Source organism: Brassica napus, chromosome C2 (genome assembly GCF_020379485.1).
Source record: "Brassica napus cultivar Da-Ae chromosome C2, Da-Ae, whole genome shotgun sequence".
Classification (NCBI taxonomy): domain Eukaryota; kingdom Viridiplantae; phylum Streptophyta; class Magnoliopsida; order Brassicales; family Brassicaceae; genus Brassica; species Brassica napus.
Genome location: NC_063445.1, coordinates 3,382,539 through 3,398,914, shown reverse-complemented (window position 1 = coordinate 3,398,914; position 16,376 = coordinate 3,382,539). Strand labels below are relative to the sequence as shown.

General features: G+C 32.4%; 2 protein-coding genes across 2 annotated transcripts; one reads left to right on the top strand and one right to left on the bottom strand.

Annotated features, from left to right (window-relative positions):
* Positions 1-4,501: 4,501 nt before the first annotated feature.
* LOC106431457 (ethylene-responsive transcription factor ERF086) lies at positions 4,502-8,298 on the top strand. Its single transcript, XM_048746445.1, has one exon. It carries the CDS (start codon positions 5,373-5,375, stop codon positions 6,369-6,371), a length of 999 nt encoding a protein of 332 aa, XP_048602402.1. The 5' UTR covers positions 4,502-5,372; the 3' UTR covers positions 6,372-8,298.
* Positions 8,112-10,743, bottom strand: LOC111202825 (zinc finger CCCH domain-containing protein 58-like). Its single transcript, XM_048746444.1, has 7 exons — positions 10,470-10,743; positions 10,203-10,351; positions 9,993-10,058; positions 9,771-9,896; positions 9,378-9,686; positions 9,020-9,301; positions 8,112-8,774 (listed from the first exon to the last, which is right to left on the bottom strand). The coding sequence occupies exons 2-7, from the start codon at positions 10,344-10,346 to the stop codon at positions 8,442-8,444; spliced, it is 1,260 nt and encodes a 419-aa protein (XP_048602401.1). The 5' UTR covers positions 10,347-10,351; positions 10,470-10,743; the 3' UTR covers positions 8,112-8,441.
* Positions 10,744-16,376: the final 5,633 nt, after the last annotated feature.

Below are 16,376 nucleotides of genomic sequence, written 5' to 3'. Positions count from 1 at the left end.
TAATATTCATTTTCTCAACCGGCGCAACTTGCTAAAAAAAATAAAAATATTAATTATTAATAGCACAAAAATAAATCGTGGCCTACCTAACTTCACATCTTTCTCTTTTTACACAGCGTCGCCTCCTTGTGCCATCCTCCGACATCGGACGACGTTAAAGTTGTAGCCGCGGTTAGTAACAGATTCTTCCTCTCCAACTTCACCAAGTTGATTCTTTTCAGATCTCCTTCATATCGGTGATTAGGGTGCGTTCTCTTGCAATATTGTAAGTTCTCTGTTTTGTGCCATAGATTCTATTATTTCAATGTTATCTCTCATATTTGTAATAGATTCGGTCCTAGTGTATTCTAATTTGATAAATCTAACCCATCGTTTCTGTTGGATACCCGATCTGGTAAGCTGAGGTAAACAAATTGATTTAGGGTTGAAGTTTTCTCGGTACGTCGTACTCATTTGTTTACTGCGAAGGGGATAGTGTCTTTTTTTTTGCGATAAAAACAAGTTTAGTTCTTTGTGAAATGGAATATTATGAAACTTGTGCTATTTGAAATGGAAAATTTTAGTTTTAGAGACTGGTTATGTGTCATTTCATTCCTCTGCTATTTCTGAAAAATCGAATCAGAACTAATATACTATTCACTTTACATTCCATCTGACCATCTGTTCCATTCCATATCTATAAATAACATATTATGTCGGATGATTCAATTCTAATTGCATATTTTACTTCTTTACTCGCATAGGCTATTTGGAATTGACACAACTAAACATTTAACCTAAGCATAAAGTAATTCATATACTAATTCATATACTAGTAGTCTATCTTATATGTTGCCATTTCCTTCCAACTTGTAAATTAACGTGTGTCTTCATTTTCATTTTGTTTTTCAGGTCTGTCATGGATGAATTGGAAGGGTAATAGTATGTCTATACTATTTTATGAAATGGAACATACTGTTTTTCCTTCAAATTTGGCTCTTCTCTTATTTGCCATGTTTATTAATATATAATGTACTATATAGTAAGTTATATTTCATTCGATGCTTGAAAGAGAGGGTTCAATCTTGTTCGTTGTTGTTTAATATTCTATTGATACGAGTTTTGTATTGGTGTTTGTATGTAGTTTATATTAGTCTATATATGATTTTGTAAAGAGAAATAATATATTGAACTTAAATGGAATAAAATTTATTATGACATCAAGCATCACATAATACAATGTAATGTTGAATGGGAATGATACACATATGATGTTGTTTCTTCCACCTTTTTTTCTCTAATGCCGTTAATCTTCATTTCTTTCGCCAAACAATTTGAATTTGTTGTAAGCATTATCTCATTTCCTGCAATCATAGACACTTCAAAATTTGAACAATATATATGTATTGTGCTATATCGTTTGTCATCTTTTCTATTCTATAGGCTCATGTAGAATGCAAATTTATGTTACTTGAGGGTTTAGTTTATGAAAGATTGGGGTTGACATTGGATTAGGGTTTATATTTCCATGTAGGGTGGAGTGATTAGTGGCTAGGGTTTTGTCTATGGAAGATTGGAGTTGACATTGGATTAGAGTTTATATTTCTATGCAAGGTTTAGTGATAGTTGATAGGGTTTAGTTTATGCATGATTGGAGTTGACATTAGGGAAATCATTACCACATTCCATGAAGGCATGACCATATCAACATTTGAAAAATATGTTAAGATGATTTTTAGATTGTAACTATATTTTCACCATTTCTATTCTATATGTCTCATGTAGAATGGTAATACATCTTACTGGCATTTTGAAATTTGGGTTTAATTTATGGAAAATTAGGGTTAACACCGGTTAAGATTTAGATTTTGATATTTGGGTTTAGGGTTCATATTTAGGTTAAGGTTTAATGATTAGAGTTTAGAGTTTAGGGTTTATTATTTAGAAAGTCAGGAGGTATGATTGGGGTCAATATAACCTCTTCCATAAAATCATATACATTTCATATTTTCACCAATATGTAATATGTTATTTATTTTGTTTCATTCTATTTGGGTTTAGGTTTTATGTTTTAGTTTAGGGTTTATATTTGGATAAGGGTTTAGTGATTCAGGTTTAGGGTTTAGCATTTAGAAGGTGAGAAAGTATGTTTGGGGTTAGCATTAACTTTTTCCATGCAATTATAAACATTCATAATTTCTCCAATATGTACTATGTTATTTAGTTTGTTTCCATTTTACTTGGGTTTTGGTTTTATATTAGGATTTATGATTTATATTTGGGTTTAGGGTTTACTGATTAGAATGTAGGGTTTAGTATTTAGAGGTTGATGTGTGATTGGGATAAGGTTTAATATCTAGGGTTTGGGGTGTTTAGTATTACGGATTATAGGTTAGGTTATAATCTATACTATTTCGGTTATATGGAGTAGAACATTCGGTGTATATGTATGTGACTAATAAAAGCGTAAGGTGGATGACTCTTTCTTTTTAATGAAATATATTTAGACAGACTTGACCATGTATTACATAGACTACGTGGACACACAGAACACATTATTACCGGATAATGGCAAAGAAAAAGGGTATAACCGGATGAATTAGGGTGTAAATATTAGTTTCTACGTTATTGTCAAAATCATTGTCATTCACTTAATTTATCTTCTAAATATGGCTAGTTGGCAAATAACCCTTAAAATATTAGCATTCGAAATGCTTTTATACTTTACTAGTGCGATAATTAACCCAAATGTTTCAAAGTGTAAATTAAATATATATGTAACCATCTCTTATATAAAATAAAAAGTTAGATTCCAAATAACGATTCAAGTTTATCGAATTGTATCTCATTTGATAGAACTAGAAACGTAATTGTTAATATAAATTTGTGTGTTTACTTAAAATGTTCTACATTGTTGATCAAAATCAATAACGTTCAATAATTTGTTTTATAGTTTGATACATATAACTAATTTTGACCACTGTACAATAAAATAATGCAAACACATTTTCAGATAATATGTATATTAAACACTTGATTTGAAAGAAATTTAGAGTTAATTTATTAATTATAACTGAATAGTTCAAACCAAAACCTAATTTAATATATGAAACCCATAACCATTATGTGACATCAAAATAACAAAAAGAAAAATAGAATAAGTCTACTGGGAATCGACATGTGGCGTGCATAAACTCATGCAAAGATAATTACTATCAATTAGTTTGTTTGATTTTTTACTAAACTCAAAGAAGTGCCCTACCATGTTGCTCTTGTTTGGGCAGTTTTTGATCAACTTTCCTTTACAATTCTTTTTGAGCTTTCCTAATTTCCCTTTTGACTGCTAATTCTTTTTTCTCCAAGCGGGTCCATTGATAATGGTGTACTTAACACGATGGTACATGTTGAAAGAAAATTAACTAGTTGATTTGATTATTTTATATCGTCAAAATATTTTTGGTTAAAATTCCTCCAAATTACTCTTTTGAATTGTATATTTGATGTAACAAACATTTTATTTAGTTTGAATAAATTTTACATTCATTTTTTTAGAAAAAAACAAGAACTTAAACGGAAATGTTCTGCTCATTTGATAAGTGCAATCTAAAGTCTCTAATTATAAACCAAAGTTCAAAGTTAGAGCTCATAGTAATTTTGGATTGTGAGCTACTTTTTGATCGTGTTAAGTTTGACTATGCATAATTTTCTTGATTTCATCACATATATCCGTGTTGTCGGGTAAGACATTAATTTCTAAATACAACCACATATGACAAATAACTACTCAAGCTCAGGTGTATTTATATAATCCAAGAATATTACAAACACAAAGAGACTAAGATTGTTGTTGCCTTGTGTTTGTTTGCATATAAGGACATCAATACAAAATTGTCCACTGAGGTATTTAACATTAAAACCCAAATTTATACGTACTTTCCAAGCATTTTATTTTGGGTTTGGTTCATCGTGTCTCTCTTTAACCACTCCCATTGAAAAAATCATTACAAGATGACAAAAAAATTGTTCTCACTTCTATTTCCGCTTAAAATGCGGGTAACCATGTGATTTGACCAGGGGCTTCTGCAATTAAGTTAGATTAATACTTATATTCAAACAAACTAACCTAAACCAAATTTATATATGATTAAAAAAACTCAAATTTCTGTCGCTTGCCTATCGGTTGTTATATTTCATATTAAAACATATTCAAACTTAAGCTTACTGATTTTGAAGTACAATTGTTGATAAAATTTGTTAGAAATCAAATTCATAATCGACCTCAGAACATTCAAATTTATCAGACATCCTAATTGTAATAGCAATGCATATCACTTCAAATATATATAGTTTTTATTAATTGGGTATGAGGTTTAAATCTAAGTGAAATATCGATTTTTTTATGTAGACCCTTGACCTTTAACCTATGATATGTAGGGTTATTATGCATATTGCACGTGACCACTAAGCATATTAATTGAGTTAAATAATTAGCATGATCCCATTGAAATAAAATATTTGAATAGCATGATGCAATATATGCATCACAATTAAAATATACTTTTACCAAATATTTTACTATCCAGTCTATAATAGAATTTGTTCTTAATTTCTAAATCAAGATTGGTCACTGTGACATTCCAGATTTTGCAGTAGATCCAATGATCAGTGGCTTCCTCCTAATTAGGCTTTTATAAATAGCCATCCATACATACAAACACATATAGAATATAATGTATACACATCGTAAAATAAAATAAAATCGAATGTTTGCTATTTTTCCTCTAAAATAGAAAATTACATAATAAAACTTTATTCAAATATATTCTTCTAAAATAACATTCTTCAAAATATGGAGTAAAAATAGATATTATTATTTATTTTCCTAAATATAGAAGAAGAAAATATAAATGAGATTGAGTGACTTTAACTCTAAATATTATATTAAAACAAAAATATCAATGAGTTGAAGATGCTCTAAGACAAAATTGGAATGGTTATAAGCTGATTTAACAAGATGAAAAAGTAATAGCCAGAAAACATATTAAAAACAGTCAATTAAGCTTTCTTAAAATCGGTTTTGATTTCTTTTAAAGCCATATACAAAAATCTTATAAAATCCAACCAATGTGCCAACCTTTAATCTATCTTTGTCACTGAAGCCTACATATAATATCTTCGGAAAAAGAAATAAAAAGCCAAATAGAAAAAATAAAAGATACACTAAAAGCAGTTGAATCAAAAGTGAAGTCTCTCTATCAGGCTCACTGTCTCTCTATTTATAACAGCACTTCACTTCCATTTCCAAACAACATCATCATCTTTAGACAGAAGCAAAAGAACCAAAAAAACCCTAAAATTAAACCTCCTTTCGAAAAACCTATACCTTCATCATCATGTCAACCTCCAAAACCCTAGATAATAACAAACACTTTGAAACATCCCAAACTCAAATGGGTTTTGCTCTAATCAACCAAAACACAACCAACGCAACCACCGCTACAACCGGCGAGAGACGAGGCCGGAGATCAAAGCAAGCAGAGCCAGGGAGGTTCCTAGGAGTCAGGAGACGTCCATGGGGTCGTTACGCAGCTGAGATTAGAGATCCAACAACCAAAGAACGTCACTGGCTCGGCACTTTCGACACTGCTCATGAGGCCGCTCTTGCCTACGATAGAGCAGCTCTTTCAATGAGAGGCACTCAAGCTCGTACTAACTTCGTCTACACTCCAAATGACGTTCACACCATCCTCACAAACCCTAATCTCCACTCTCTCATAGTCTCTCCTTACAATAACCAATCTTTATTACAAAACTCTTCTCCACAGTTTGTCATTGATCACCATCCTCATTATCAAAACTATCAGCAACCTAAACTTTCTCTCCCCCAAACCGTCTTACCCGCTGCTTCTTTTAAAACTCCCGTTCGTCATCAAAACGCTGATATTCAAGCGTTTGGTTCTAGTCCTCAAAACTCCTCTTCGAACGGCTCGTTATCTTCTTCACTAGATGAAGAAAATAACTTCTTCTCGTTAGAAGGAAGTAACTCCAGTAACAACTCGGGTTACTTGGACTGCATTGTCCCAAACCATTGCCTTAAACCACCTCCTGAAACCACCACCATCCAAAACGAAAGCGGAGCTGGTTTCACAACTCCAGCAAGCAAGGCTTCAGAGTCATACGAAGGGTTTAGTAATAGTTACTTCCAGGATGTTGACATGATGATGGAGTTTGGTTCGTGTGATCTCTCTGCCATGATCACTAACTATGGTGCTGGTACTTCCATGTCAATGGAAGATTACGCAATAATGGAGCCACAAAACTTTTCTTCTTCTTCTATCGCTGCTTTTGGAGATGTTGTTGCAGACACTACAGGCTTCTACTCACTCTATTAGAACATTCTTTTTAATATTTCTGTTTTTATATTTATGTAATAATATAGTTAGTACTTTACGTTATTCCATGGTCGTTTGGTTGTTTTTGTTAACAACATGTTTATCGACTTTCGACTTTATTATATATATATTATGCTTATTGTATCATGCACCATAAGGTTCCCTTACCATGAAGTTTTAAATTTTCTTTCTTCTTTATTTTTTTTTGTAATTTCTTCAGTATCATGGTTTTGAACTTTTGATTAATTAGCAAAAGGTGTTAATGCGAGTTGTATCAAAGACCACTTTTTGTCCATGCTATTTCCAACATGTACTATTTAATTATGTATATAATAAGTGTGGTGTGTATAGAAACAAATGACTTATTCATAGTAGATATTTAATTGTAAGTGAATAATATCTAATATTTATACCAGGATTGTAAGATTAGTTGCATAAACTCAGTGCGTATACGCTCGGTTATTATAAACTTTTGAAACAAAAGAAGGTTTGGAATTAGACTGAAAATTATATATAAGAGATATATATATATATATGGTTTTTGAAAAAATATAGTTAACTTTAACAAAAAAAAAATAGTTAATGTGATGGACTTAGTGAAGTACCATGATGGTGTTTTTGGTCTTTGGACATGTGTTTTGGTCATGACTTCTTTGGTCTTTAATTGCACAATCACTGTTTCATGTCTCCCTCCTTTTGCCTATACTTTTGTGTACAACAACTCAACATCACAACTCTTTTTCCTTTTTAAAATCTGTTTCAGGTTTTTGACTTTCTTTCATTGAACTCAGTTAATCCCCCTTTCTAAAGTTTATCAACTTCACTTTATTTTGTTAAATCATCAGACCCAACCAAAGCTGATATACATATTAAATAAATATATAAATAGTCCATAGAATTCATCATAATTGATATTTTACAGTTTGTATCACTTCAAAGAAAATAACTTACTAGAGTGCATAATACTTTGATTTGTAGATAAGTTCTTCATACATCAATCTAAACAAAAATGGTTCATTATTCTAAATTATGGTAGATCATCTAAGTGACAACTCAGAGAAAAAAAAACATTTAATGATTATCATTTTTGTGGGTTGTTGAAAGGTTTTCTTGTGATGTCTCAGTAATAAAACTCATGATTATGATTGTTCAGATTGTTTGAGTAAAACTAGACGCAACAAACAAACCACACATGCACATGTTATATCACCAACACAAAGAACCAAGTACGAGAATTACTGACTTCTACTTCCACATCAACAGTAATTTTACTTATTTTGTACTCCCTTCTGTTCATATATTCATGATCAAAGTCGTACGAATCGAATGTAGAACAAATAGATCGGTTCTGTTATACCTTTTCATGCTCTTTCTCTTCTTGTTGCTGTTCTAAAAACATTTAGTTGGATTGTTTCAACGACTATTGCGTTTGGGTTTTACCATTTAAAAATATTTGAATATTTTGTTTACTATTAGAAAGGAAAAAGGCCTTACTAATGTATTTGTTAAATCTTTTTTTACAAATTGTAAACGCAAAGTTAGAAAGAATTTCACATTCTCTTTCTGTTGTCATGTAAGTTTATAAGTTCTTAAAAAATGTAGGATAAAATCATTGAAATATGTACTCTTTTGAATTACACAAGACCTTGTAAAGTGTAATTAAAACCACAATCAGGCTCTTATTCCCCATATTGGCGTACTCAATAATTTTTTTTGCGCATGGGATTTTAAGTAATCAGATGATCTCATGAACAATAAGTCCATTTATAAATAATCATTTTGAAAAGTTTTTGTTTTACAAGATAGAAAGATGGCTGTATGAAGGAATCGTATGAACATGGTTAAGAGAGACCACAACTAAGAGGAGAGACAAAACACATAAAACAAGAGCTGCTTTGGTCTCTCTCTACTTTTGCTTCTTGTTGTTGTCTCCAGCCAAAAAAAAATGTTTCTTATGTTCTTGACTTCATGAAAGTGTGAATGTAAATAAGAAGAGATAGAGAGTAAAGAGAGAAGCTAGTGGAAGAAGAATAGAGAGAGATTCTCTTCTCTCCTTTGAGTTTTGTCTCTTTAACTTGAAGTCTTAACCTCAATGCTAGCCGAGTCACCATTTTTGGTCTCAGCAGCCAAAATTTCTGAGCCACCAGTTGTTGTGTTTGTGGGTTTAATGGAGCTCGAAGAGTGAAGCTCTATGCGTTGATCAGACAAGGACGATGATGATGATGGAGCTGATATGCCGAGCGATGAGGATCCGAGAGGGTAAGGCACCACGTGCATGTCATTGACCGAAGAAGCGGACGGGCTGTAGCTTAGTGAAGAAGAGCTCATGGAGTGGTCAAATTTGCATGCAGGCCCAAACTTGCAAACCCCATGTTGTGCAAAGTGGCTGCAAGGCGCTGTGCCCTGAAAATGTCAGTACTATCAGCTTTTTGTCTTTGTTATAAATTTACACTATTGAACATAAAGAATGAAATTTCAAGAAACTATGTCTGAAATCATGAGAAATCAAATGAAATGAAAACAGAACTTCATGTTCAAATCAAGAAACAGAGTTTCTACAAAGAACTTATCATAAATTCATTACCAAAGAGACCGTATCTCATGGAGCAAAGCTAATATATGGAAGATGCTAGGGGGATGAGACTTACAGGACGAATTGGGAGGCCAATTTGGCTGAGGGTAACTCCCTTGGGAGATGCTGCTTCCAGAGGATGATGGAATCTGCAAGAGTTTCCGAACTTACAATCTCCCGTTCTCATAAAGTATTGACACTCAGGTTGTCCAGGTCTCTGAGGAAAAGATTGTTCCTTATTTGAAGATGAACCGGATGGATACATAGGCGCTGGGGGAGATAACGGTCTAATTCCATAGACAGAGCTTGATACCATAGACGATTGAGTCCCAGGAGAAGGCATTACACTTATAGAAGCCTAAAATAAAATGGAACAAGGCTTTGTTAACAGTAAGAAAAGAAACAGAACATAAGAGGAGTGTTTAGAACATTACCTGGTAAGGGTTCCAGCCAGAGTATGGAATCATTCCAGGAGGAGGAAGAACCATTTGGTTGTAAGTGCCGTAAGGGCTTTGAACATATGAGCCCTGTAAGAGGTGAGGTCTTGGTGTAACTATTCCAAATTGCTGCGGTGAAGGAACTGATTGAGACTGAAGCGGTGGATAAATAGCTGGACCTGGACTAGTTGATAAGTGATGTAGAGATTGAGCATGTACACCAGGAGGAACAGGATGGTGAAACCGACAGGTGGAACCGAATTTACACTGACCGGTTCTCATGTAATATGAACATTCTTTCTCACCCTGTGTAAATCTTTTAGTGATCAAGATACATAACAATACAGCACAAGGACACGAAAGACAAGAGAAAGAGAGGTTTGAACAAACCGGGCGTAATGGAAACCCCACGTAACTTAATGAGGTAGGAGTAGTAAAAGAATCTCTTCCTCCTTGTCTAGGATGGTGATACTTGCAAGAAGCACCGAATCTACACGTTCCCGTTCTCATAAAATGCTGTGCAGAGAAAAGCATAAAGAGTGAGACTTGGCTACACTAGAGAAGCATTAAGTGCATTGCTTAACCCGTAACCAACAATGATCTAATAGATACCTGACACACGGGCTGTCCCATTCTCTCTGGAAACTCTCCAGCTTCTGTTCTGAGACCTCCCAATACCTAAAAGAATGAAACTAAGAACATCAATTAAATATTTCAAGACTTAACACATAGGAAGCAGACAAAAAGGTAGTAACTTTATCAAAAGATTCAAAACCCACACCAAGACAGTACAAAAACAGAGCGAGTGAGAGAGTTTATTACCGGCGCACGGTTACGTGGGTGATTGAACCGACATCTCGACCCGTACCCGCAAACACCGGTTCTTAAGTAATAGACACAATCAGGCTCATCGGATCGCTCCGGGTACGACTCACCTACACCGCCTCGTAACCCTAACCGCCACATCGAAGCTACAAACGCCGCATTTTTTTTAAAAAAAAACGATTCTCACAAAACGCTAATCGCAGATTAACAGAATGAGAAAGAGAAAGAGAGAAAATGAAGGAAACACATTATTAACGGTTTTACCTTCTTACAAAACGCTATTCTCAAGGCCGGAGCTGCGGAAAACAGAACACAGCAATGTCGAGGTCCGATCAAATGGGAGTGTCGTTTGGGAAGAAACCACAGATCGTGGTTGGTTTCTGTCTCTACACCACTCTAAGTCGCTTGATCTCGTTTGCTTAAAGCTGAAGACTTTTGTTTTTTTTGTTTTTAGGGTTAAAATTCAATTTTGGTTTTCGGCTGAAAGATGTTTTGGAAGGAAGGAAAGGTTTGATCTTTCTTTATGGGGTGATGTCTGCCGGTGGTGGTTAATATACGCGCCAAACATAGAATAAATTACTTGTCTTTTTTTATTCTTTTTTTATTCTTTTTTTTTCTTTCTTTTCCATACTTGATTGTACATTATTACTGTGAAACTAAACCTGAAAAAATAAAAGAAAGATGATGTAACAATTGACCATTTCTTAAATGTTAACTTGATATTTTTTTTTGGAAAATACTAACTTCATTAATAATAACTATATCAATATATCATTATTACTAATATAAATATAGTTTTATTCATATGAATTTACGTACACACTAAAAAGAAAAGTTACATTAGATTTAAGGTAAAAGTTGAAGATGATGCTAGGGATATGCTAAGAAGAACTTTTTTCCTATAGTGGAGGTGGATTGTGGATCAAAATCCTTATTATTTTTTGTTGTATGCAGAAAATCGATTTTCTTATATTTAAGATAGTTATAGTGATTGAAAATGAAACATATCATAATATTTTTAATGGTGGGACTCGATTTTTGACTTTGATCCATAAAAAAGAGGTGTTAATAAACTTATCAATTAGTTATCGAGCAATGAACACCACACATAGATATATTGATAATGAAATATGGAGTTTAAAGGTCGGTATTACAGGAATGCTTCACCCCTGAAACCGATTCGTTCATATTCTCCGTCTTATGGTTGGTGGAGTATTGTTTCTGCTAGATCTCTGGTAAGCAAAGGACTAATCAAAAGGGTGGGAACAGGATCCTCCATATTTGTATGAAATGGTCCTTGGCTCCCAACCACTCGCCCGAGACCAGCAAATAAAAATCAACACAATCTTTACTCAGACCTTACAGTGGATTCGCTTATTGATCCTCATTTGCGAAGATGGAATTCGCAGGCGATTCGGGCTTTGGTGGACCCACAGGATGTGAAATTAATAGAGAGTATACCTTTGAGTAGGACTCGGATGGCAGACAAAGATGGATGGCATTTCACAAATAATGGAAAATACACGGTTAAATCTGGATATCAGGTGGAAATGATATATCCAGATAGAGAAAAACCACCAGTAGTGTTTGGACCTACGGTGGATATTTTGAAGGCACATTGCTGGAAAATACGGTGTCCACCAAAGATTAAACATTTCCTATGGCAATTGGTGACAGGGTGTATAGCAGTCAAGAAAAATCTGCATAAGCGAGGGATACCCGGAGACATTGTTTGTGCAAGATGTGGTGCGGAGGAGGAATCAATCAACCATGTATTTTCTGAATGCCCTCCTGCACTTCACACATAGGCTCTTTCAAAGATTCCAACAAATCCAAATTTGTTTCCGACAAGTTCCTCTTTGTGAACATGGATCATCTTTTTTGGAGAGTGCTTCCACAGATGGAGGATCATCAGTTTGCATGGATACTATGGTATATTTGGAAGGGAAGAAATAATAAAGTCTTTAGTAATATGGATGTAGATCCGCTAGATACCCTTAAACTGGCTGACACGGAATCAAAGCTTTGGGCTGAGTCGCAAATTCTGATTGATGAAAAGAGAGTTCAACAGGTTGGTGCAATGGTTCTTCCGTCAATCCCAGGAAGATGGTGTTTTACGGATGGTTCCTGGAAAGACAATGATATTTTCTCAGGACAAGGATGGTATAGTACTCTAGAGGGATTTGCGGGTTTGATGGGTGCAAGGAATGTCCGGGCGTCCCTTTCTCCACTTCATGCAGAAATGGAAGCTTTGTTATGAGCAATGGAATGTATGAAAAACTTACGACAATTTCAGGTTACGTTTGCAACGGATTGTTCTCAATTGGTGAAGATGGTTTCAACACCAGAGGATTGGCCAGCATTTGCAAGTTATTTGGAGGATATAAACAGCTTGAAGGAGAGTTTTTCCTGTGCAGAGATTATCTATGTCCCAAGAACGCAGAACAAGCAGGCGGATAGCTTAGCCCGTAGCGCTAGGAAAGAAACGTCTTTTGTAGTTCACATGGATCAAGATCTCCCAGTTTGGTTCACAGAGTCTATATGAATCTGTAAATTAGATGACAAAAAAAAGTATATAGAGTTTGTTGCCAAAAAGATACGTTGATAGTAATATATTATGAAATATAGATTTCCCTCCAGATTCAATATATCATTAGATAAAAAGTTAAAAACGTGAAATGACTGTTTATAGATTGTTTTAGCATCATTAGTGGTATAGTTTCTTTAGAGAATACCTCAACCATTTAATATTAATATAAATTTATTTTGTAATTAAAATTTAAATATGAAAAACAAAAATTAATCACAAGATGACACATGTAAGTTTAGTCTCTAATAAAATTGTAAACGTTTTTCAAAGACCATACGATTCTGTGTGTTTCTCTTCCTTTCTTCTGCTGTTATAATATTTAAGTATTATTTTTAGTTAAGAAATGCAGCGAGAAACCATTGCTGCGCATGCTCTAATAGTTAAAGAAAACTGGTCAAAGGAAAAAAATATTTGTTGGCTCAAGTTGCAGTTTGAATGGTGCAGACTGCACTTATATTTATTACAGCATGATTTGTTATTATCAAATTCGCACCACGGTTATTCCGCAGTTATTTCGGATATTACCATTCGGAGCTATAGCAACAAGACAATTTCTTTGTCAATATCAACTCATGCGTGAGAAAAGAAAAACATTAACTCAGGTGTTATTTATTAGTTGATGTTAACATTTTTGTTTGAATTATTTTTGGTTTCACCCCCTCTAGGATTATCTTATTTCATATTCGATATCTTTTAAAAAAAAAACAAAATATTGTCAAATTATATTATGTTTTTAAAATCAAAAGGTAAAAAAAAATAAATAAAAAAATAGTAGTAATTACAAAAAAAATGTTTTTAACGTCGTCATCAAAATATTAAACCCTAAATCATAATCCCTAAATCCTAAACCCTTGGATAAACCTTCATTTTTAGGATAAATCCTAAACTCTAAATCAAAATCGCTAAACACTAAAACACTCGAAGGTTAAGGATTTAGGGTTTAGGGTTTTAGTGCTTAGTGTTTTTATTTAAAGTTTATGATTTATCCAAGGGTTTAGGGTTTATCCAAGGGTTTAGGATTTACACAAGGGTTTAGGATTTAGGATTTTGGGTTTAGGGATTAGGATTTAGGGTTTAGTGTTTGCTGACGACGTTAATTTTTTTTTTAAATTTTTTTTTTCTGTAACTACTATTTTTTTTTACTTTAAAAAAAACATAATATAACTTGACAATATTTTGTTTCTATTTTTAAAAGATATCAAATTTTAAATAATGAAATTCTAGTGGTCGGTGATCCTCTTTTTGTTTCATCAGCCAATCAGCTAATTATTTCTTAATCTTATTTATGAAAAAACTGATTGGTCTTTAGTCGGTACGACACTGGTCGAACATATTAATTTTGTGCTACGACTCCGACGTAACGACCCTATATTCATAGGTCCGATATATAAAATATTATCTACGCCTAAGATTTTTGACTAGCTTTTGTCGAGTCTGCTTATAAGTATATTAAACAAAAACTTCAATTAGATATCTAATGATAATATTAATCTTGCGGTGAACGTTTTAAACAAGAATTATTATTTTGTTAATTAAGAAATTCCAAATAATCTAAATAGTAAAAACCAGCTCTTGTTAATATCTTTACTGGACGTGAATCTTCCTTTCCCAAGGGCTTGAACTAGGCACCTCACCGTTCCATCAGTAGATTACACTTGCTTTGGTAAAAAGACATGAATAGATTTTTTTTTTTTTTGCAAATGACATGAATAAATATTTACACTACTACTAAATAACAATCTCTACCTGCATGCAAAAACTATGAAAAATAATATAAGAAAAAAAAGACTAGACAACCGACTAAAAAATCAATACCATTTAGCAAATGTTAAAAGAAACGTATAGAGTTTGATGGTCTTAACGTATAGTATTACGGAAAGTATATTCTTGCACGCTCACGCAAAGAGTGTGAATCGCACTCAACACCAATCGTTTAAAAAGTCACTTCACACATATAGTATTTCCACTTCTGATATTTCTATGGAAACCGTAAACTTTAATGCTTTGGAATTGGATGATTGATTACAAAGGACAAAAGGTCATCATAGCATAAGATTTTGTGCTGAGACAAAGAGATGCAAAAACATTGGATCTCTTTCTCAAAGAGACATGGGTAGTTTTAACACAACTATATGTATCCGACTTTATTATACAAGATTAAGCGACAAATTGAACAAGTTGAATGCATGCATGAATATGGGGCATTTGAATATCATCATTCATCACGTATTATTATTGTTGTCCTTTTTGTTTCGGTTGCCTTGAAAATAATTGAGGCCGCGTAACAAGGACATGTGAGAGGATTGTGTGTTTTATGTTCGGATCTTGATGTTAAACGAAGATCAAGATGAAGACATTTTTGTTGTTTGTTTTGTCGCCAAATGAGGCATTTATTATAACTTACTCTTTCCGTTTGAATTTAAGTAATGTTTTAGAAATTTTTGTTTTTATTTTATATTAAGTGATTTTTTTTTAAAAAAAATTTACGCAAAAATTCAATGTTATGTTTGAGACCATCTATCTATACTATTATTTGAGAAGTGAATTTGCTGATTTGTCATAGAATCCATGATTTTAGTTCATTTGCTTATTTGTCATGTTTTTATTAGGTTTTAGCTAAATCATTGATTTATTATTAGTTTTTTAGCTGGCTCACTAATTTATTAATTTAAAAATATTTTTAATGAATCTTATATACAATTAAAACGAATTTTAATTTTAATAACATTAAATTTATATGTTATATTAAAAATTTAGTTAGTTTTTCTTATTTTTCATATTCTTATTAGGTTTTAGACTTTTAACTAAGTTACTGATTTATTATTAATTTCTAACTGATTCGCTGATTTATTAATTTAAAAAATACCTTTAATGAATTTTATATATAATCAAAACTAATTTTATCTTAATAATATTAAAATTTTAATATATTATATAGTAAATAATTGATTATAAAATAATATAATAAAATTATCAAAATATATTTAAAAAATAAGATAATTCTTATGTATATTGTGTTGCTATCTGAAAACAATATTTTTATTATAAAAGTTAAAAAAAAATTAATATACAAAACAGTTTATAATTAAATATTAGTCAAGCAAAAACATTTATATAAAGATATTTCATAAACTATTTCTAAGATATGAATGTTTTGGGAAATTAAACGCAATAATAAGTATATATTTTGATGAAAAATATTTGACATATATAAATAGTTTGGTTTTTGATTTAACTATTTGAAAACATAAATAATAACCTACGTTGCACGGAAGCTTCATCGGACGTCCGTTTCCCGCTTCGGAACCAGAATCGGAATCGGAACCTCATGGAAGCTTACGGAATCTCGCTTCCAAAACGCTTCTAAAATATTATCTTTAAAAACACGTTGGAAGCTTACGATTCCGTTTTGGAATCACGCTTCCATTCTTAAAAAAAAAAACACAATATCTTATATCAATAAAAATATAAAATTATAATTTTTAGTTTATATAAAATCCAAGTTTTAATAGTATTTAGTAGAGAGAATAGAAACATACAAATATTAAAATTAATACTATAAATTATCTTTATGCATTGAG

Coding starts and splice junctions, on each gene's coding strand:
- LOC106431457 (XM_048746445.1), top strand. CDS start 5,373: ATGTCAACCTCCAAAACCCTAGATAATAACAAACACTTTGAAACATCC.
- LOC111202825 (XM_048746444.1), bottom strand. CDS start 10,346: ATGTGGCGGTTAGGGTTACGAGGCGGTGTAGGTGAGTCGTACCCGGAG. Junction 9,897..9,992: donor TGGGACAGCCCGTGTGTCAG/GTATCTATTAGA, acceptor TTCTCTGCACAG/CATTTTATGAGAACGGGAAC. Junction 9,687..9,770: donor TGGGGTTTCCATTACGCCCG/GTTTGTTCAAAC, acceptor AGATTTACACAG/GGTGAGAAAGAATGTTCATA.